This window comes from Cylas formicarius, unplaced genomic scaffold (genome assembly GCF_029955315.1).
Source record: "Cylas formicarius isolate icCylForm1 unplaced genomic scaffold, icCylForm1.1 PGA_scaffold_10__41_contigs__length_53128322, whole genome shotgun sequence".
Taxonomy (NCBI): Eukaryota; Metazoa; Arthropoda; class Insecta; order Coleoptera; family Brentidae; genus Cylas; species Cylas formicarius.
Window position 1 is genome coordinate 42,254,287 of NW_026844214.1, and position 23,622 is coordinate 42,277,908.

Genomic DNA, 23,622 nt, shown 5'->3' on the forward strand with positions numbered 1-23,622 from the left:
AATAAACGAGTGAGTTAAAAAGTTTACCGAACGTGTTGCATACTATACTTTTTCTACGACCGTTAGTTTTTGGGTGCATTTTCGCAAAACAACACGAATACATTCACTGACATGACCGTCAGAATTGACAAACGTCAAAATTCAAAGCGTGGGAAATATCTCCGAAAACATCCGATTGCTCCCAAATTCGTGCGGAAAAATCCCGGAAATGTCCGAAGTGGCTCGGATTCATGGGAAACGAAAGTGACGTGGTAAAGTGACGCTTCCCGCAAGCTAGATCGGTGGGTAATTAGGTATTTTAGAAACGGGAGTAGAAAAATATATTTACCAACCCTAACTAAGCAAAACTCACCAAAACTAAGCAAATCTAAATTGGGTATAGCTTTGTACGTATTGAGCTATAGTTCTCTTTTGTTTGTTGTTGAGTAACGATCGTTTGAGTTTGCTTTCTTTTTTAATTAATTGTAAATCTAAATTACGCTTTTTTTTTGTTACATCGGGGATACTTTATTATTACTCTGTATGCAACATGTCAATAAATAAATATGTCAAAAATAAATAATAAATATGCAAAATCAGATATTTTTGTTTTTTTTTGAGTTCAGAAAAATACCTAATAGTATATTATATAAAGTTTTTGGGTACGTTTTCGCAAAACAGCACGAATACTGAGTGACTTGAGACGTGACCGTAAGAACTGACAAATGTCAAGATAACAAAGCTAACATCCGTTCGCTAATTGACGTATTAAAGTGACACTCACCACATACTTGGGTATTTTAAAATGGTGAGTAGAAAAATGAAAATCCAAAAATGCTAACATTTGAAAACTTGATTGATGATAGTTTGTTTGGTTAATGTATTTAGTTAGATGGACTTGTATGTGCTTTTTTTATATACTTTTGCTGTTCGTCATCGGAATTTTTTCCGATGCCATCTTGAATCGCGCCACTTTCTCTTCGATTGTTATCGATCGGTTAACGGATGTGCCAAATTTTTGGTCGCTCCTTGGATGACGATTCGCGTGGAGAAATTGTTTATATTATGAATAATGAATCATTGTTATAGCGAACCGTGCGTAATATTTCGTAAACCAGTTTTAGCGGTCAGCGACATTTCTGGGCCCACACATCTCCCCCTTTATCCACGATGGTTAAAAATCAGTAAATCGTTTTTAATTTATTCTTTTTTTTCTATCTTGTTTCTTTCCGTACCGAACGAGGTAACAACGCAGCACTAGTTTGGTTTGCTAATCGCGATTTATTTTCATTTCTGAATTTTTTATGGCATAATGAAAACCGTAACTTTTAAGTATTTATTATTAATTAAAATAGTACTTATTTTATTTTTATGTATCACATCAGCAAAAGGAAATCTATTACATTTAACATAGATGAAATTTGTACTTCCGCTGTTAACAGCCATACGTTAGATCAAAAACAAAAAAAGCACTTTCGCAAACTTTAGTATGCACTCTCAAACTACAGTAATTGTCTTTTACACAGTAGCCTTTTTACTACTGACAAAGATTTCTCAGAGCCGGAAATATTATGCCTTGCATTAAGGGCTTATTTCGTAAAATTGCTAAACTAAACTGAACTTTTCCATAATGCTGCAAGTGGTAAGTAGTAGTAGTATTTTCCTCTGCACAGTTGTTATTTTTTCTCTATTTTAGTATTATGATTGTTGTTAATCTACCGAAATTTGTACGTGTAACGCCCGCTTCGTTTAAGTAGTATTCGAAGGTACCGCAGCAGCCTCTGAAGCCGGACCACGCCTCCTTAAAAACAGTACCATCTCCCGCGAATGACCTACTTATTACCAGCAGCCGAATTTTGTTGTGGCGTAACCGACATTTCTTTTCAATGCGTCCATTTTAATACTTATCGGTCACGGCAGGAAGGCGATACTTTCGTATTAAATTTTAAAACTACACAAAATTTTATCACAGAAAGTTAAGGGGGAGGTGGTTGGGTTTGCTGGTAAGGCATTAATAAATAAATTAATTAATTGATAAAGTTTGTTCAATAAAATATAACCAAAATAAAATTGAAATTCACTTAAAACAGATACTATGCTACTCAAATAGTGTTGGATTTCTTTTCTGTTATCTATGAGCTTAATCATTATTTCATAATATGAATTATTATAGTTGAATCGAATTATCGTTAATTTATTGTTCGAATAATCCCGTCGTTAGTATTTTCCGGTAATTTTTACGAGGGTATCCTCGATGGCCGACTTGTGTTGAACAAGAAGGAAACATGGTAACTGTTTCACCCGCGCTTTGTATATCGTAAAAGTAAATCGACCAACGGACTTAACTACGGCGATAATAATCGCAAACTCGCCGATGCGTAACGATGGACTTTTTTTGGATGATTGCAGTCGTTTGGAATTCATTCCGTGAGAACCTGACGAACAGCGGGAAAATGTAGATCAAAAACTCAGTTTCCTCCCTTCACTGCATGTTAATGCCACACGCGATGATGAGCACAGTACAGGTTTTAATTTGGTTGTCTAGTCTCCAAAATACTGGGCACAGATTAACTTGGGATGCGAAAGCGGTCAGCATAATGACAATAACTTTTAATATAGCAATAATTCCGAAACGACTCATGGCTTCCATAATTACAAGGAATTCTCGTTATTTTCTAAAATTTATTTTTTGCACTTTGTGCAAGCTAATACGTAAACAGAAATTGATTTATGTGTATATTTTAGTTATCGAATTCTGAATATGAAAACTGCCAGTCGGGAAAAAATCTGAAAATGTCCAATACTCGAGAACTGGGTCACTCGGCTCCATATAGGCCAAATATTGATTCTCCTTTAGAATACAATAGAGCAAGGACCAAGAGCCTGTGGATGATTATCAATCTTTTCATAGCCTATTTTACTCTTCTACAGAAACTCGACAGTACCTAACGCACACATGATAAAATATTTCAATCGATTTAATGCGGTATTAAAGTTATCATCTGCTGTCGAATCAGCGTCGTTATTATTTAATTTTTCACAAAGAGATAAAAATAGGAAAACAGTGAAATAATAGTTACAGATATTTTTGAGAAAAATTTAACATTTTTCTCATTTAAAAAAATATTTTATTAGATATAAATAATATTTCACCGAATGTGAATGTGAACTACGCTCGACAAATCTGAGTTCAGGGGAACTATATGATGCCGTTTAAATTAATGTCCTTTGTAAATAATAAGCTTCACTTTTGTCAATTTTTCGTATTCCAAAAAAGAGACCTGAAATCAGTTAAAATTTGGTTCGAATCAAATCGATTAGACGAAATTCTCGGCCAAGTGGAAGAGAAAATATTTTGCCGTCAAAATGTTTGTCCCGAAGTGGTTGAATAATATTGAATTTGTGCGATAACGGTCGAGATTACCTTCTTAGTAAATCAAAATATGAAACTTGTTTATTGAAGGAGTAATATGGTTTACGCGTGTTTTTTTATAGATGAAAGTGACCAAGGGTGGGGAGCTCAAATATTTAATAAGAATATTTATGTTAGTGCCTGTAATATTTATTGATATTTTATAGTTTTCCTTTTATAGTCACATTTTGCACCATATGCCTTCGAAAATTCTACAGCATATATTTTTTGTTATAAAGGGCAAACTGTATCTTGGGAGCCCCAGAGCTCTGAAAATGCAAATTTAAAGACAGCTGGAGCTTTTTCATTCACAATGCGATATTAGTGATATTTTGATTCCTTCAAAATTACAATTATAAAAAAATTCATACAAATCATACAAAAATTTGATACATCCCCAAACAGTACTTACATTTTTGAAAGTGATCAAAAATCACGACTTTAAAAATATATAATACCTTTATACGACTAACAACGTTATAAACAAAAATTATTCTCTGTGTCTTGGGATTTTGTCCAAATAAGTTACAAAAATCTTTTCGTTATTTATCATCAATTTCTCACCTATTTTTTAGTCTTGCTATCGTTTGAGCGCAGATCTTATAGGCATAAAATAAGTATATTTGGCATTGTTCGTGATGTCTTTGAAAAAGCATCAAAACTAATATAATATAAATTTTTGGGTACATTTTCGCAAAACAGCACGAATACTAAATGACGTGAGACGTCACCGTGAGAACTAACAAATGTCAAAATAACAAAGCTAACATTCTTTCGCTCTCAGACCCGTTACTAAAGTACCGGAAATGTCTGAAGTGACTGGCTACCGTAGATATCTGACGTATTAAAGTGACACTTACCACCTACTTGGGTATTTTGAAATGGTGAGTAGAAAAATAAACAAATTTTATTTTAATATTGTTTTCTGTGTCTTGGGATTCTGTCCAAGCAAGTTCCAAAAATCTTTTCTTTATTTATCATCAATTTTGCTATCGTTTGAGCGCAGATCTTATAGGTATAAAAGAAGTATATTTAGCATTATTCTTGATGTCTTTGAATAATCATCAAAATTAATACAAACATATTACGAACAAAGAAGATATATAAATGTATTTAATAATTAAATGTTGTTTTAAATAATTCACCTTATTCTCATACGATCTTCCCTCGAGTCCGTTAAAAGTTAACGCATTCCGTAAATTTATTATTCAAGTCAACTTCTAACCGTTTTATGTGTACATTAGTTTTGTTGTCCAAAGTTATCAATATAGAAGTGTAACGATCGACTTAATGTATGATGAATTGGTTTTAATTATAATCTCGAAAATTGAGGATGTTTGTAAATTAAGTTTAATAAAAGCAACTGTAGTTTATCACTGGCTTTAGACTGAGACCAGGATCATTACAGGAACTCGCTGATTACAAAAAAAATCTAGAAAATAGAAATATTTTACAACTCTTGGACTTACCTCGGTGGGTTTCGCGCTCCGAAAACAATATTATAAAAAAAAGTGTATTCTAATGAAAACGCCAAGATCGCGCGAGTTTAAAGTCACTGCATCGTGTCTTCAAGTTCGGCCCCGAATTTCCTTCTAGAGGGCGAAAGACGCATTTCGAAAATTTCCGCACAAAATGCCAAAAAATATTCCCGCTAATTCCGGTAACCCAATGTCCGACCTCGGAACGACCGTCAAACTACTATCGTACAGCACGTCGACTATAGCACAATTTCTCCACTCCAACCCGTAACCGTACCGGGACCGCACTATCTTCCTCTTCGGGCCCACGAAGAAGGCCTTCTAGCCGGCAAAGGGTCATGGACCTCGTCGCCGTCGCGGTACTAGCGCTACACCAGGAGGTGGGGACCCCTGAGGGTACCGTTAGACCTATTTCGAGTCACTTCGCGATACACTTGTCGCCACTAATGAACCGCCGCGAGCACGCCTCTGTCTTAACGCTTGTACCGGAGCGCAGAATACGAAAAAAGACCTCCCAGTACGGCGTTGCCGCCTGCTCACGTCTTTTGGAGAACCATGCACCCGCGTCGCATAGAATATTGTCATTAATTTTCTTTTACTATACACCACTAAAACCATATAGCTAGTAGGTTTTAATAATAGACGCCGTAGATACCAGAATATTGATGCTTCTCAGGCGACTAGAGATTTTCGTAGAGAAGGGGATGGTTGCCACATCCACATCCACATCCAAACTGGAAACTGTAGAATTGACGAACTGTCAGCCGTCACGTTCGTTGTTAAACGACGCAAGCTCTTATTGGTCGCTCACTATATTATCTATTGTATAACTATTTTAGAGAATATAGTGAGCCTAGTAACGTAAAAATTGGCTCGGGAGGGTATGATATATTCGTAGAGATGCGCATGCATCTAAATATCACCCATCAACCTGCACTTGGAGAAATTTTGTCTTTAAACAGCGATCTCCATAACACTTTTTCCAGAATATTTAACGAGATCTGGGCATATTTTGAGAAAATACTGTCGTAAAAATGCTACATCTAACTTGAAACCTATCGAATTCGCGAACTGTTAGCGGCCATGTGGGTTGTTAAATGCCTTTAGGTCTTATTGGTTGGAGATAAGATTTCACATGACAGCGCATGCGCTTACACAGGAACTTAATAAGCAACTATGAATTTTTTTTTTCAACATACCCATACTCGAGATTTAAAACCTCATTTTTAATCAATAAGACCTAGCGGCATTTTTGAGGCAGTATTTTTTTCAAAATATATGCAGATCCCATTAAATTTTCAGGTAAAAAGTGTGTCGAGATCCCTGTTTTATAAGAAAGTGGCGCAAAGTGCAAGTGTGAAAAGTAAAAGAAGCGAAGGTCATTTGCATCGCTACAAAAATATCCTAGCCACCTGACTCGCCTCAATTTTTACCATAATACCAAATATCAATATCAAATATCAAATCAAATCAATATCAAATATTATTATCTACTGAAAAACCGGATCTTCAAATTCAAGCAAAAAAGCAGTTTTAGCAGTGTTTTAAAATTACACAAACAGTGCTTTCAATTACATTTGACCACCTTTTATTATTATTCTTAACCACATTAAACATTGTTTTATGCAACAACGGTATTTGAGCCTTTAGTTTATTTGGCACAAGCGAAGCGAGTTTTTTATAAACGAGTTACTTAAAAAACTTACCAAACATGTTGCATACTATACTTTTTCTACTCCCATCTGGAAACTGCCTAATTACACACCGATCTAGCGTGCGGGAAGCACATTAGTTTCATTTCCCACGAATCCGAGGCACTTCGGACATTTCCGGGATTTTACCGCACGCGTTTGGGAGCAATGAATGTTTTCGGAGATATTTCCCACGCCTTGAATTTTGACGTTTGTCAATTCTGACGGTCATGTCAGTGAATGTATTCGTGTTGTTTTGCGAAAATGTACTCAAAAACTAGCGGTCGTAGAAAAAGTATATTATACAACACGTTTAGTAAACTTTTTAAGTCACTCGTTTATTAAACACTCGCTCCGCTCATGTCATATAAATTTGTGAGTCAAATGCCGTTTACCGTACTTGTTGCAAAGTATACTATTTTCTACGACCGTCAGTTTTTGGGTACATTTTTGCAAAACAATAACAATACATTCACTAAAGTAAAATCTCCGAAAAACCGTGCGGTAATATCCCGGAAATACTCGCAATAAATTTTGTTGCTTATTAAAAGTCAAATCAACATGAAAGAAATGACAACATTTTCAGATTTCAAGGTATTTGCCAACACGCACAATATAACCTAATAGACAAAATCCATTTAAAAAAATATTCCTTTCTGTCTCCGGGTATGGTCTGTTCATAGATATAAGAAAGTGACCAATTGCTTTTGAGTCGGATTATCCAAGGGTGGTCATTAATATACAATGCAACAAGATTATTACCTAAAGTTTCGGAATTTAAATTCAGGTAAAATTGTGGTCCCTAATAGAAAATAATTTGCTTGCCCGGGTCTTTCCTTAATTCGTATCAGTTAGTCACTTTCTTATATCTATGAACAGACTTTACCTCAGTTGATGTTGTTATGCGTCATCATTTTGAACGATAACGCCTAAATACTAATAAGATAATGGTAATTTATCAGATTACTGAACTTTAACGTACCTTTAATGACCTTTTAACATCGAATTACCTATTTTTTTATATGCGAGTGATTGGTTCAGATTTTTCTTTGTTCAAACATCCCACTCGTTGTTTAAAATGTAATTAATTAAAAAGGGAAGCAAAATAAAAGGCACAAATGTATTTACCAGATTTAATATTGGTTATTCTACTCCGGTGAAAACAATTTCAAATATAAACAATGTTCGTTTATAAATAACAAACGGAAAAGTAAATCAAATAATACGCGAGTATCTGATACAGATTTACAAATTTAAGAATTTTAAAATTTAAAAATTAACGTTAAATATAATTAAATTCAGCTAGCGATCAGTAAAATTTGTGTTACGCATATACAAGTGAGTGTCATTAATTTATGAAGCACTTAATTTAAACAACGAAACGTGTCAAAATTCAAACATTTACGGAATTTCTCTACCCAAAATGCCGCAACCCCATGGTTGTGTAAATACGACAACCACGTGAGACCGTGTTGAATGGTAACCGCATCACCAAACTTATTTTTCGATATTGCTGAAAACGCGCTACGCGCGCTGCATTGTATTCTCTCTCCACCGCGATTGCTTTCGATCCACATATTTATTTAACTACAAACTCATTGATTTGGAGAATAACATAAGCAGCAAAAGTCAACCAACAAAAACATATTCTTGGTTAAAAAAAATGAGGTTAGGACGTGCTCCTACAGCGCGTTTTTTTTTCAACTGATGACCACGCTGATGCAATTGGTCATCCATGGCATAAATTACAGAGAAACTAAAAAGGGGACCACGATGATGTCGTGCGTGTCATTATTTCTGTGCCTAGTGTTATAGTAGCTTTAGTACTAGATGGTGCAGTCGTCAACGTTGTCTGGGACGTACCAGACCATAGAAATGAAAAGAAGAAATAAGAAGACTCATTGTACCACCTCAGCCAATTATTGCTTTCGTTTTCCCTTGGCACGCTTTTTAACAACAACTTCTTAAGTAACAATACACGGAGTGATAGTTTTTGGTATCAATCTTTTAAATTAAATAAATTATTAGTGTTTAGCGACACTAAGGCTGCATGACCTTTCCTATCCAAGGCACGAATTTCTGAATGTTCGTATAGACGCCCGGTAGGTGTTCCCTACCGCACCCGATGCCCCACGACACCAAACCGATAAGCGTTTTCCTGCCATCGACCGTCATCGTCAACGGACCACCGGAATCTCCTTGGCAGGAATCTCTCCCTCCCTAAAACCGAAGATAGTCTTGTTATCAAATAAAATTAAAAATTAGTAGCGTCATACTTCTTTGTATCCTGCGCAGAGGAAGACGTCATGGATGATCTCGCGTCTACCAGCCGCTCGGAACCATTTCTGGCACCGATCGTTGGAGATGACCTCCACGTCAACCTCCTGGAGAACCGACGGCACGGTCGCTTGCCCGTGTCTGGTCCTACCCCAGCCTGCCACTGTTGCCATTTTGCCAGGCAATTTAATCTGCAATGGACAGATGTTACCTTTATGATGGCACAGAGACACAAAATAAGTCTGTGGTCTAATATCAAGCGCATCATTTGTGGATTCATTCTAAGAAAGAATCTTTATACCAAGCTTTAACCTAAATGTCCTAACATTGATATCTTCCTGAGATTTGATAAATGGCATTTTCAGATGCACGATACTTTTTTATTTCTACCAGTGGCGTCCGTCCTAGATTTATATCGCACATTTGTGAAGAAAAACCTGGTAACGCCCAGTCAAGGCAGTCGCGCAGTCACGTATGTCTTAGCTAAACAATTTTGATATTGACTCGGTTTTTGACAGGGATTTGAAAACTGACAAACAAAATTCGTGTGTCAATTTACGACATCCAGTAACGAACTAGCGAAAGATGTCATGCTATGACGTAACTCGCGTGAAAGTAACCAAAACTCAAACACAGCGTTCTTAATTAAAATAGTTAAATTTAGTGTTGCTGGAATTATTTTCCAAAAAATTCGTCACTCTTTTTAGGAATTTATTTTAGTTTAAAATTTTGTCAAGTATCTTACCTTCATCGTATTAGCGGGATCAACACGGAATTGAAAAGGAACCGCTTATTTTGTCCACAAGTATATAAAATCAATATTCGATAGACCACACCCAAGGCACCAAACATTTGTTTACGGAACTACTACACAGTGTTATATTTCGCTACACGGACTTATAATTTTTAACTATTACTGCACGCTGGGTTTCCGTTGAGTTCATTTTGCTTTTTGCGGAAAAGGCGCAGGCTGGCGTTAAGATGTTAACGGCATACGTTCATACTAAGTTAAATTTAATCTTTCAGCATCGTCGCAGCATTAAGGAACACCCTGTATAATGTGTACATTTTGCAGAGACGGTAACGAAACTTTTAAGGGGTTGAGTTTAAATCTAATGCGAATATAAAACGAATAATTCCGATTTACAAGCATCCAGACAACCTTATAGCATACTCGACCTTGCGTGTATTCAATTATGATTCTATAGAACGGTTTCGCGAGAACTAAATTTTAACTGTATATCAGTGAATATTTTAATCAGACATATTTGGGCTCGATATATCAGACTATTGCATTTGAGGCATTCTGCGTTGAGGTAATAGTAAAAGCGTAATAGGAACAGCGCATTGTCGATGTGAGCTCTTTGCTTTCGTTTATTCCATTTTTCACTTCCTCGTGCGCTGTGTTGTGCCTCACTCCACCTGACATCTTTTGTTCTTCGATCGTCTCCGACAACAACAGGGCGATTTTTTCCGCCTGCATGCTCCGATCACTTTCTCTCGTCTCGTGTTTAATTTAGCATAATGATACGTATTATTTTAACTGTCTCCGACGAAAAATTTGAAAATTAAGTAACGAAAGTCTTGCATACGCAGAAAATTAATAATTTTTAGGTGCATGAATGGTTACTTCAAGTTCAATACAGTAGCCTCAATATCTCCTTTACTCATAGCATTATTTACAGGAATATTTGGTCTTCTTCGCTAAAAAAAAGTTGTTTAGTGATCCATATTCCTGAGCGGTAAGTCACGGTACTCTAGCTAGCTGCAGAATTTTAAGAATGTCAGTGTTCACTGGTGTGTGAGCGATCGGATGTTTTCGGTTCAGTCTTGGTTTTTGACGTTTTTCAGATCTGATGTTTACGACACACTTTGCTTGTGTTCGTGGTACTTTGCAATAATCTACCCATGTAGTAAAATAAGTATAGTATGCAACACATTGATAAATTTCTTCAAATCAAGCTCGTGACTAATATTATGTTTTATTAAAGTTTTAATTAATTAATTCAACGGGCAAATCGCTATGCTATATTTCCTTAACTAATTAAATTTCGAATATCACAAAATTGCTTACAGCAGTGGGGGGCAGGCAAACCGGTAAGATGTGCTGTTTGAATCTGACCTTCCTATCAAGTTTGACAAGAGCGACGTCGTTCTTAAAATCAGTTGGCGAATATGCCGGGTGGACTTCTTTCCGTTCGATCGTGTATTCCTCGTAGGATAATTTTTCGTTTTGGTCGCGGACGTCCCACTCGCCCAACCGGATCCTGATGTTCCCGTTTGCTGTCCTGCAAATAGGAAAAATTGCAAAGTGTCTTGTGAATACCGTTTACGATAAATTTAATCAGAAATCTTGAACATATTCATTTCTGTGCATGAAATAATTAATGATGAATTTTAATCACATAAAAGGAAAGACGTCTTTCCGTGATAATGTATAATGTTTGTTTAAGAAAATACCAGGCAAAACGTTTATAATATTTTTTTATACCCCGTCAACTAAAATGGTATTGTATGAAAAATAACACCCCATAAAATATTTCGGGACCAAGTTCCTTATGTTTGAATTCAAATAATTCCGTGAACACTGTCGATTGATCATTTCGATACACAGAATGTAGAAAAGTTTTTAAAATGCACTTTATTATTTTTACTAAAGTTTAGCCCCACACCTGACACCAATAAATAGGTCACATAAGTTTAATAAATAGACCGTTTTCGATTTGTAACGTCAATATTAAAGTTTGTTCATAGATTTAAGAAAGTGACTAACTGATACGAATCAAGGAAAGACCCGGGCAAGCTGTAAGAATGAAATATGGCCGAACAGGTCCGTACTTTGCCTAGAATTTATTTATTTGGGGTTTTGTTAGGAAAGATACTAAACAGTGTTTATTTATTTATGTATGTATTTTTGTTTAAATCTAAAATAAAATTATAAATTATTTTATTACCTTCTTAAATTAATTAAAATTATACACATACTATATCCTTATCATCGCTATCATAGCTATTATAATAGATATTATAATTTGTTCTATATTATTTGTAATATGGATATACGATTGTTCTGCTTTTTCTATATATTTAACAGAATTTGCCCAACTTTGTGGAGGGATGTTAAAAACTTCGGTTTCTATAGGCTTGAGGACATTGGAGTAAACACGGGGAAAAACATTGTTACGACGAATGGCAGATTTCAGTTGGTGCCAAACATGTTCAATGGGATTAAATATATTAAATTAATTAATTAATTAAATTAATTAAATATACAGTGGAAGCCTTAAAACTGTATGCCCTAGATTTTTTGCATAATTATCACAGACGTATTCCCTTTGTAGGTTCAAGCTTTGTAGCACCTCAATTAATTGCTTTTTGGTATAATCTTCGTGAAAAAAAATGTCGTTATTATACATGTAGTTTTAAATTGTTGCTTTTGTGTCACATGAGGAAGGGGTTTCAGTCAACTGTCTACTGTGATAACTTGCATTGTCCATTACAATGACGCTATTATGAGGAATGATTGGAACTAGTTTGTTTTTAAACCAACTTTCAAATAAATCAGCTGTGGTGTCTTCATGGTAATCCAGAGAAGAATCTTTACACATTTTCGCAAACAGACAAAGTCCATTTGTAATCCAACCATCTTTAGAGCCAGCATGCAAAATAGTTATTCTTTTACCTCTTTTTGATGGTTTTACACTTATCAGTTGAGTCAACCCAACCCTTTTCCGGCGTATCATAAGTGTCGAACCAGGTTTCATCCAAGTAAATAATTGGCCTTTGTTATTCTCTGTAAATCCAAATTTTTTCTAGATATTCCAGTCGCCATATCCGAATTCTAAAAGATTCCATTAAAACTTGCCTTTTATCAATTTTTTTAAATCTAAAACCCATGTGTTAAATACACTTCATAAGGTAGTTCTGACACATTCAACACCGGTTTCATCTTTTTCAAGCCTCCTAATTAAGATATCTAACGTAAGCACGCTTTGTTCCTCGTATAACTGGTAAATTTTACGCCGTACACTCGAGAAAATGACAGCATCGCTTCTTTTTTTCCTCGCTGAAATGGGATTATTCACAATTTTCGATACAGTTGATGTTGGAATTTTCGTCAATGTGGCCGTTTCTTCTAAAGATGCTTGCTTGCTGGCACCACGTTCAATGAGAGTCAAATAAACATTGTTTGGGCGGGAGCATCTCCTGAGATACTCGCACATATTTTTCATAATTCGCACACGATTCAACACACGCTGTCGTACACACGAAATAAGAATGATTACTAATAAACTTAAACTAAGTAGTCAAACCAAAGAATATTAAACACAGGTAGGTACAAAATTATTTTCTATTACGGACCACAATTTTACCTGAATTTAAATTCCGAAACTTTAGATAATAATCTTATTGCATTGTATGTTAATGACCACCCTTGGATAATTCCATTCAAAAGCAACTGATCACTTTCTTATATCTATGAGCAGACCATACCTGTTTTCCAGTTAAGTTAAATTATAGATTTAAAAAAAATAATTAGGCACGCACGTTAGATATTCTGCATAATAAACAAATTGTCTCTAAACTAGCAGAGTAAAAACTATTTTAAAAATTGTGTTTTAGTATAATCTCATTTAAATTGCTTAAAAATAAGTTATGGCTTAAAATTAACAACCATTTTAATTTAATAATATTTTGTGTGGAAAATTGCATTTTCTTTAAGTGGCGAAGCGATTTAATTATTACTAAAAATGCGGTCTTAAAAAAAGAAAGAAAGATTTATAAATTAAAATTGTTAACGCGTTTTTCAAAGATTTTTCTATCGCTTTAAATATAATTAAATTGCGAGGAAAACCCAACGCCACTACTCACGTCGCGACGCAATGTGCGGCGGTAACAATCCACCTATCGTCGAGCAGGGCTCCGCCGCAAGCGAGTTTTTTTGTTAGGAAACCCGTCTTGATCAGGGCCACCTGCCAAGGATGCGACCCGAATCCTGTCGAGTGTCCTCCCACGATCCTGTTGCTGCGGGTGTGCAGTTCTCCGCAGCCTGTAATCGTTAAAACACGCGCGTTTACAAGGACGAATGCCCTGGACGGTAGCGCAATCAAAGGAGGAAGTGCAGGAGTGGGGATCCCGATTAAATCGGAAATTACATAGTCTGGAAATGTCTGCCTGGAAACAAATAGCATCGACACTGACAAGAACCTCTTTAAAATAGGATCCTAAAAAATGTTTTTTAGCCTGAACACTAAACAAAAAAAAATGTTTCATTTTTCATAAGTGTGCAATAGCACCATAACCCAAAAAAATGCAAAAAATATTATTGATTCAAGAGCAAAATCTAAGAATGTAAAAAAAATGGATTTATGATCCTTTCAGACTAAAAATCAAATGTTAATTCGGTTATTATCCTTTTCTTTCTTTCTTCAATAAATCAAGACATGTTTAAATCAATCAAAACTCCTTAAAAAGAAATTCTTAAATTTACGTGAATACTTCCTTATTCAATATAATTAAAATTAAATTTAATAAAATTAATTAAAATTTTCCACGTTCATAAAGTGTCTACGTTACGAAAGCATAATAAAATAAATTGACTAATAAAATGTTTATTGATTTACTGAAATATGTTGACTTAATGGTGGATGTCCTTTAGATTTCTGTCTTCATCGCTTAAGTATATAAATTTAGTTTGCGAAATAAAATGCTTCCAAAATATTTTTTTTTTTGAAAAAAAAAAACAACATCTTAACGATAGGTATCATTATCATATAAATTTTCCCTCTACTGTTGAGCACAATGTTACTTTTTAGGAGAATTACGACCAGATTATTTGCGAATAACAATAAACAATGGTTGCTGAGTATTGAGAAACAAGCAATCGCAACATCTTCCCCATCCTCAAACCAATTGGTTTTTTATTGTGTCGTACCGAGAATAGAAGTTACAATTAATTGTCGACGCCTATTAAAGTACGTTAAATTAGTAGAAATCAAATTTTAATTTTTGATATACATTATCGGCAGAAGAATGTAGAAAACCGTCGAATTGTATGCATCACTTGGTCCCACCGCGGATGATGTTTTTGAGTGCTGGTGCGCATGAAGTGAGCGTGGAAATTGCACTTCTAACGATCCAACTCCTGCCCGTTAGAACGCCAAATATTAAACTCGAATGGGATTAAAGAAGTTTTCGTCCCCTTAATAACCAATTAAACTCGAGGTAATTGCAGTGGCCATATGGATCACCGACGACATGTGGCGTTTACAAAATTACCAGCACCGGACCGACACACTAACCAAAGCGACTACCACCACAGAAGAGACGAAGAATAGTTAGTGCACGACAAAAGGGCGGTGTTAGTTACCACTGTAGTTGGGTGGTTCGTAATTCTCATATCCACCAGGTCTGTGGTTATAGCCGTAGTCGACGTCATCTTCGTTGTGGTGGTACTGGGTTCCAGGTCTAGGCGTTTCCGGGTTAGCTAAGGAGGGACGTTGACCTTCCGGTGGTCTATGATTGTGATTTCCGTGAGGTCGCTTGTTGTTTGTGGCCTGGTGGTAAGTTACGAAGGGTGGTCGGTCCACGTGGTTCGCTTCCGGGCGACTGTCTTCTGGAGAGTCCGGGGGGAAAACGCCGGCCAGGTGGTAGATATCAGTGTCTGGATGGTTAAAGGGGTCAGTCGCGGTTTATGAGAAAGACTTTGTACACAGGATTTTTTTTATATTTTCCGCGAGAATTTAAACTAGTCAATTATGAACGTGTTTCATTTTTGTTTGCTCGGTTAGGGGTCATATTAAATTGTTGTCTTCTTTGCTTTTCACTTTGCTCATTATTTAGTTTCAGTCTCTTTTAATATGTTGGTAACATCGTGTAGACAAAAAAATAAAAAATAATAAAATTATAAAATCAAATACAGATGTTGAATCTTTATTTAATATTAAATGACCACAAACTTGATTGTGTTATTCACACGAAATTAAATAACATATACCGGGTGACATAAGAAAGTGGTAACACTCTATAACTTTTAAACGGCTTGAGATAGCGATTTGAAACTTGGAAGGGTTAATATGAACTGAATGTCCAATTTTTTGAAAATATGGTTGCACTTCCAGTTTGAGCGGAAACGACAGTAACTTCCGAATTTTAAATGGCGCAACTATATTTTTTTGCATACGTAGGATAGGAGCTTTTTTTTGTCTTTTTAAATTTTTATTTAATTTTTGAAAATTCTGTTTAGGACCATTGTGACCATCATAAATACTATTTACCGGTTCATCTAATTATGGGAAAAATGGTAAATAAAACTTTTTTTTACTTGGCAAATAGCATTTAATATAATAAACTATTAAATTTTTAGTTTTTTCAATTAACACCTTACTGGGAACAAAAACTTGTTAAAACCGGTACTTTTTTTGCAACATTTTAACACAAAAATTATTATTCTCGTCATGTTTATCTAACAGCCAATTACAATATCGAAATCTACTTACAAAGTCAGCTTCATAAAGATGGTGATGAAAGAATGATAGCAGTCTTTTTTTTTAATTCTCCTCACTGATTCTCTTGAGATGTCTAATTCTAATGCCACTTCTCTGAGTTAAGCAGTTGGATTTACGTTCACATATCCCACAACATTGATTTCCATTTCTTAGCTTATAATAAAATTATCATGTCGATTATTTTATGGATTTCTTATTTTCAATTCCAGCTTTCGAAACAAAGAATATGCAAAAAGGCGACGTCCCGGATAGCGACAGTTTTTCTACATTCCCAGTATAACAGAAACATATCAACTTTTTCTCTATTTATAAATTGATTATTGTTTTCCATGATAATCCAAATGACAAAATCGATAGTCAAATAAAAATGTGCAAACTGTCAGAATTTTCAATCATGCCGACTTGATGATGAATAGAAGCAAAGCCACCGAAGTAATATTTTGTTTTTATAAAAATGTATTTACTTATCCAGTTTTTTCCTTCCTGTGAGCTTACTTTTTAACGGATTTTGAAAATTTTGGTATCAAAATGTCGCGAAAGAAGTACCGGTTTTAAAAAGCTTTTGTTCCCACTAGGGTGATATTTGAAAAAAACTAGTTTAAATTATTTGCCATTTGAGAAATAAAGATGCATGATCAGTAAAGAGTATTTTTGGTGGTTACAGCGTCCTAGACACCATTTAAAAACTAAAAAAAAAAAGATAAAAACCGTCCCTTCCTACGTAGAATGATCTAATGAATCCAAAAATGCAAAAAATATAGGTGGTGCCACTTAAAATTCAAAATTTACTGTCGTTTACCAGTTTACGAGAAAACAAAAACCTTTGAACGCGAAAATTAAATTTTTACAAATAAAAAAATTATGGGTTCCCTCCTAAAACGAAAACTTTCGAAAATCCCCTCGTAGCTCAAAAACGACACCGCGTATCAAGATGAGGTTTTCATATTTGACCTTGTCTCGAAAATCATGCTCGGGGACGCGTCCGCTACCTCCAAAAGACATCGATTTTAGCGCATTCGGCCCATATTAACCCTTTCAAATTTCAAATCGCTATCTCAAGCCGTTTAAAAGTTATGAAGTGTTCCCACTTTCTTGTGTCTCCCTCTATAAATCAAAACTCATAACAGATTCAAGTCCACATAAAACCACCTTCCTAAATCCTAAAATTCTACAAAAATAAAAACAATAGCGAAATTTTTCGTTAAACTGCCACCAAATCCCCACGAGCGAATTAAAAAAGCTTTTTGTATAAATTACATGTGATGTACGGTTTGTTCCTCTTGCAATTTATAACGAGGCGATTGTTATTCTGGCGCAATTCAAATTCAGAACGCGGAAGCCATAGAGAGATGCGGCCATTAATGTCGATGCAGATAGATGTTGCGCTGAATGATGAGCGGATAGTAATTGCGTTTTATTTCGCGTGCGAAAGTCGTCCTCCGGCGTAATTATTATACATTATAAATATCTTCTTACTCGGTCAAATTAGCACTATGACTTCCCCGCCAAATCCCAACAATTCAATGTATAGAAACTGTTTGGTGCGTCAAATTTAAATTAAAGCATTACCATAACTGCTTATACGAGGTATGTTCAGAAAGTAGGGCAACTTTTGTAATTGGGCGGGCTAAGTACATTCGTTTTTTTTTGTTATGTTGGTACACATGTTGTACAGATATATGTTCCCAGTTTCAGCCAGTTTGCACGTTTATTTTTGTTTTATGAGACAAAAGCGTTAGAAGTGATTTGTGTGCTGCAAAACACTTAAAATGTTACAACGGCATATGGTGAATCTACTTTGAGCAAAAAAATTCTTTATAAGTGGTACTAGTTGTTCCAAGATGGCCGAGAAGAGACCGATGGCGAAACTCGCTCTGGACGCCGTAGCACGTCAATAACTGATGAAAGCGTTGAAGAAGTGAAACAAATGGGATTGAAAAATCGTCGAATCACTATTAGAGAAAGAGCTGAAAGTGCCGGCATCTCGTGGTGGCTCGTGCTATGCAATTTTTTCCGAAGTTTTGGGTAAGAAACGTGTAACAGCTAAATTTGTTCTAAAACTGATTAATTTTGAACAAAAGGAGCGTCGAAGGAGTATCGCTCAAGATCTGTCAAACAAGGTCTATGATAATCGTGATATACTCAAAAAAGTCACAATTGGTGACGAATTATGGGTAAATGGTTCTGACGTCGAAACCAAAGCCCAGTCGTCCCAAAAAATGTCATGGTTTTGCTTCTCTTTTCCTTGATTATTGTGGCATAGCACATCAAGAGCTGTTACCACAAGCTCGTACAATCAATGAAGAGTTGAAGTTATGCGCCGTTTGTCAAAAAAAAAAAACGAAGAAAACGTACGGAATTGTGAGAAAATAATTCATGGATTTTACATCACGATAATGCTCACTCACTCATCGTTGTTTGTGTCTAACTTTTTGGCTAAAAACAAAAACCACAGTCATGCCTCCGGATATGGCTTCCTGCGACTTTTTCCTGTTCTCAAGAAGCCCATGAAAGTAAGGAATTTTGGAACCACTGAGGAGATAAAGGAGATAAAAAAAAGAAAGAGTATTATATCTGGGGGGGGGGGATAACGTTGATGAGGACAACATTAATTTTAGTAAATAATTAAATACTTTTTGATAAAACTTAAAACTCACCTACATTTTGAACACATCTCGTAAGTTAGACGTTATTCCTTTAAATCAAGTAGACAGAAATCTTCATAGGCATTGTAGATGCACACACATTTTTAAGAGTTATTTAAACTGACGATTATACAGAATCGACCACTTCAATTTCGCTTACAACACTCGCGCCCTAACCTTGAAAAGTTCGAGCTATAAAACGTCCGTTATGTCAAAATTTGGGTGATGGTTAAAGATTTATAGGCATTTTAATAATGTCATCATATGGCGATTCGCAAAAAGAAACTTACTGGCGTTGCTAAGTATGCCAACGTCCGACTGATGCCCAAGCGAGTTCGATGAGGACGAGGAGACGTCCCTGTCAACGCAGCACGCCCATATCATGCCCCCCGAGCATAAATCGAGCGGCTTGCCGCCCCCGAGAACGCAGCTGATGCTCAGTCCGCATTCGTATTTGACGCCCCTGTAGCGGCAAGATTGGGGAATCACTAGAAATGAAAATGAGAATCAAAATCACCAAAAGATTCATATTAAAATTTAAATCCCAATTTGCTACGTCTTCAGCGAGAATAGTTATGGTTTTTTTCCAAATATTAACTGAGATAATATAGTTACTGTCGATATCCAAGGTTTAAGCGAAAAACAGCGTGAAAAGTGCTAAAATGATCATCACAAAAAAGCAGGCCATCTTTCAAATAGGTACACGATCTCAAATAGAATATTATGCAGCAGTAGATGCAGTGTTTGTTAAACAAATGATTGAAGAAGTTTACCAGTGTATTGCATATTAACTTTCTAGGTTTCATTTTTTGTTATAACGCAATATTTTATTGTGGATTTTTTCAGTACAGTTTGGTTCAAATTATTGTGGAGATTGACAAATAAATAAATCATGCATCAAATATATACGCGAAAAAAAACATTGTTTTCAGTCTTACTTCGTACTATGGTTTTTTTAACCCTCGAGTAGTGCTAGAGGTATAGAGGTCCTGCCTATGTCCATTATACCGGAACTTATGAAGCAACCATGAAAAATCTTTTGAGAAGGTCCATTCAACCTGCGCATGCGCAAGATTGAAACTCTCCTTTTTAATCAATGACCTTCCGCTATTGAACGACCTGCATGGCCGCTAACAGATCGTCAATAAGTTTGCTTAGATCTCGTTAAATGAAAAACGAGTTACGTGTGTGCAAAGCGCTGTTTATAAAGTAAATGGCGCAAAGTGCAGGCGGGGAAAATCATTACCTTTTCTACGAAAATATCAATGCCGCCTGCTGGCCACTATATTATCTAATAGCTACATGGTTTAGCCCTATGGATCATTTGTAAAACCAAGTAAAATCAAAAATTAGAGCACACAATGTAACTCCTACTAGTAGTTACTAAAATTGCTTGATGACTTTTATGTCTCGTTCCCACTATGTCGGATATCCAATCCATTTTTTCATGGGATGTCGATGAAGCTTTTGTTGGGATGCATTATTAAAAAAAAAAAACAAAAGAAAACAGCAAATAAAAGACAATACAAGGTGAATCCAATCTTGAGAGAACGGTTTGCTTTAGGACAACTTGCGACCTTAATCACTCAGTGAAGAAGTGACCAACAGAAGTTTTTTAGAATGGCCTAAGCTACATTCACCAAAATCACCGAAGTCATTCGTTTTAAATATTTTCAAAATTTAAATTTGATTCTTGAGTAGAACTTGAGTCTTGTGCTGCAGCAGATATTTTCCATCTTTGCAATTATTTCAAGTTTTATCATAAGAACATTTCTTTCATGATTAAGGGGCTAAAATCTTAAGAATTTATCTCAATTTTACAAAAAACCGGCGTCTGACAGATGTGAACAGTTTCATAAAAAATGTTTAGCCATCCCAATAACGACTCACGAATAGTGAAATGGAATTACATTTTTATGCTTAGAATAAAAATGTAATTGTATATAAATAATATAGTTATTAATTTTCTTAAAATTTTGTAAATATGTGTTATCGTTTTTTCATAATGCGTGTTGAATACTTTTAATTATTAGTATTACATATTATTAACAAACTTTTAACAATCTGTCTCTGTTCCGTCCTAACAGCCCGCAATTTTAATGACGTAGGCAGCTAACTGAAGGTAAAAGCTATACATTAATGCAAACTATAAAATTTAAACCAAACTGTAATAACATGAGTTTCCTACTACACATACGACTCCTCATTCTGTTGCCGAGACCACAGAACAAACAATGCGAGCTCGAATAAGCCTTTGCTCTATTCAATATTGACTTTTCCCTGAAACCGTTCTCGAAATAAACACAACCCCTGCTAAAGTTGCCAAACGTAATTAACAATAATTTCGGCATTTTTCGGAGAATATAAGTCTAAACAATTCGTTGCGTTAACGGCGATTGTTTGGGCAATATGGCGGCAATGTTTACAACACGAGGCGCATCGAACAATAAAATTGATGTAAGAAAAGTTATGTCGCTTTTGTTTATTATTATCGCGGACCGGTGGCTTTAGCTGGTGATTTTCACCGAACGGTCTAAGCTTAATAATTTTTTTCTATGAGCAATTCCGTGTACTCCAACTGAGAAATTTGCTATGTCCAGCATCTAAAATCGGGTGACAGAATCTGTTTCGGGAGGTGGAGGGAATTGAATAGCCAATACTGCTGCTTTGCACTTTGCACATTTACGAATAATATTAATAATAAGGAATATAGAATAGTTGTTTATCTATTGCAATTAGTTGGATGAAATTTAGATGTCTAAGACTTCCTCAAACTCCACAAATCCCATATTTAAGGAGATGTGTTTCATTTTCAGGTGTCTATATCTCAAATTTTCTTATGCGTAAGTATCAGTTTTAAAATGAAATCTAATAGTCTAAGACTTTCTCCCCTGTAAATCAAATATCTAAATACCAGATGAGATTTAAGTGCCGCGAGATCGATACCTCTAAGTGACTGAGATTTTCTTTTGGCCCTAGGTTCTTTAACTTAATTTACTTTCTCATTAACGCTTTCCCATTCGCAAGCCCCACAGACTATAAAAAATTACATATTTAAGAACGGTGTTTTACGTTAAACTAAAGTAGCATTCTATGTTTCATTTTGAAATGCATAGCATGTAGTTATCTAAATATGTAAATACCATATTGCCAATACCAATTGCTTAAAATGAACCCCACAGACTCTAAAAAATTTACATATTTAATTAGGTGGGTTTTATTTTTAAGTATCTATATGTCCTATTTTGTTACACCAGATGTCTAAGTATTAATTTTAAAATGAAATATAGTCAAAAAACTTACCACGAGGTGGCGCGAGTGACTGATATTTATTTTGAAGTACCTACTTTCCTAATATCTTACACTAGATCTCCAGGTGCAAATTTTGAAGATGAAATTTAGATGCTTAACAATTCGCAAACCTCTTTACATATTTAGGGAGGGGTACTTTATTTATATTTATATATCTTATTTCGTTAGAGTAGTCTAAAACTTTCCTTTTTTAAATTAAACTATATAACGCTTCAGCAGTCCTAAGCTCGCGGACCTAGGACCTAGTACCTAAGTGATTGCGATTGAATAATTAATTATTAAAGTAAGTCTACATACATACTTTCGCATAAAAACGATTGTTCTGTCCCTGTTAAGTTTATTGATAAAATAAATAAGAGTTGGAAAGACAGAACATCCGTCCCCAGCATAACATCGTTCCCTAGCTTCCAAAATCGAGCCCCCAAATGTCCAAAAAGTAAATAAGGAGGAACCTACTTCTGCCGAGCATATCGACCAAAGTGTCCTGATCGCTAGCGACGACTCCGCCTCTCTTCCCCAGACTATCCAACAAAATCAGTTCCTGCGCCTGTTTCTCGTTGGGCAACGTCCTCGCACCCCCAAGGAACACAACGGCCACCACCACCACCGCACCGATAGTGTTTAACATGTCGAGGATTCCCGCACCCGCACCGTCAATTCAAACGAAAGGCCTTCGTCATATTTGGAAAAGGTCGCTGGACGTCGGATCGGGAGTGTCGCGTGGCCTGTCGCGGTCCGGACTACCTTCGCAACGCCCGGGGAAAGTTTCCACCGAGAGTGGTGTGCACGAGGAAACCCAAAACAAATGAAGAGAGGGTCTTGGAAGAGACCCGACGGTCGTTTGTTTACGGTTTACCGCTCGCGGTCTATGCGGCAAGTGAAAGCGGAGAATTTTGTATTCCCTGCCTGGTAGTACGTGGTCGAATGTTAATTATCGGCAAATGAGTTAAACGCATAGGTCTAGTTTGGTTCAAATGACATTATCGTCCATGAAATGCCCCAAATTAACCACATTTTCAGACATCACCGCCGCATCTACACAGGGTCTCCCAAACTCTATTTATTTACATATGAAAATATCTTAGTCTATATGTGGCTGGTCATAATTACGATGTGTTCACACACACACAATATTCTGGGCTGGGCATCAATCAATCATTATTGTTATTTTATTCAAGCGTGTTTCGTGTTCGATGAAATAAAGTAACACACGACAACACGCATATTTAAAAGTAATCAAAAGTGTGGAGCTTTTAAAAACAAAAATACAAAAATGTATGCACTCAAATTTATACTAGTATTTTTGGTTTTCCTACAAAT

General features: G+C 35.7%; 2 protein-coding genes across 3 annotated transcripts in view; both read right to left on the minus strand.

Annotated features, from left to right (window-relative positions):
* The window catches only part of LOC132705981 (serine proteinase stubble), a 41,113-nt gene extending 36,134 nt beyond the window's left edge, over window positions 1–4,979 (minus strand). For both annotated transcript variants that reach the window (XM_060677001.1, XM_060676991.1), the window contains exon 1: window positions 4,861–4,979. The gene's annotated coding sequence lies outside the window, so the exon portion shown is untranslated. The remainder of the gene's footprint in view (window positions 1–4,860) is intronic.
* A 2,812-nt stretch (window positions 4,980–7,791) lies between these two features.
* LOC132706003 (serine proteinase stubble) lies at window positions 7,792–23,001 on the minus strand. The gene is made up of 6 exons (XM_060677035.1): window positions 22,759–23,001; window positions 19,281–19,478; window positions 13,710–13,887; window positions 10,912–11,125; window positions 8,837–9,028; window positions 7,792–8,780 (listed from the first exon to the last, which is right to left on the minus strand). The coding sequence occupies exons 1-6, from the start codon at window positions 22,928–22,930 to the stop codon at window positions 8,601–8,603; spliced, it is 1,134 nt and encodes a 377-aa protein (XP_060533018.1). The 5' UTR covers window positions 22,931–23,001; the 3' UTR covers window positions 7,792–8,600.
* Window positions 23,002–23,622: the final 621 nt, after the last annotated feature.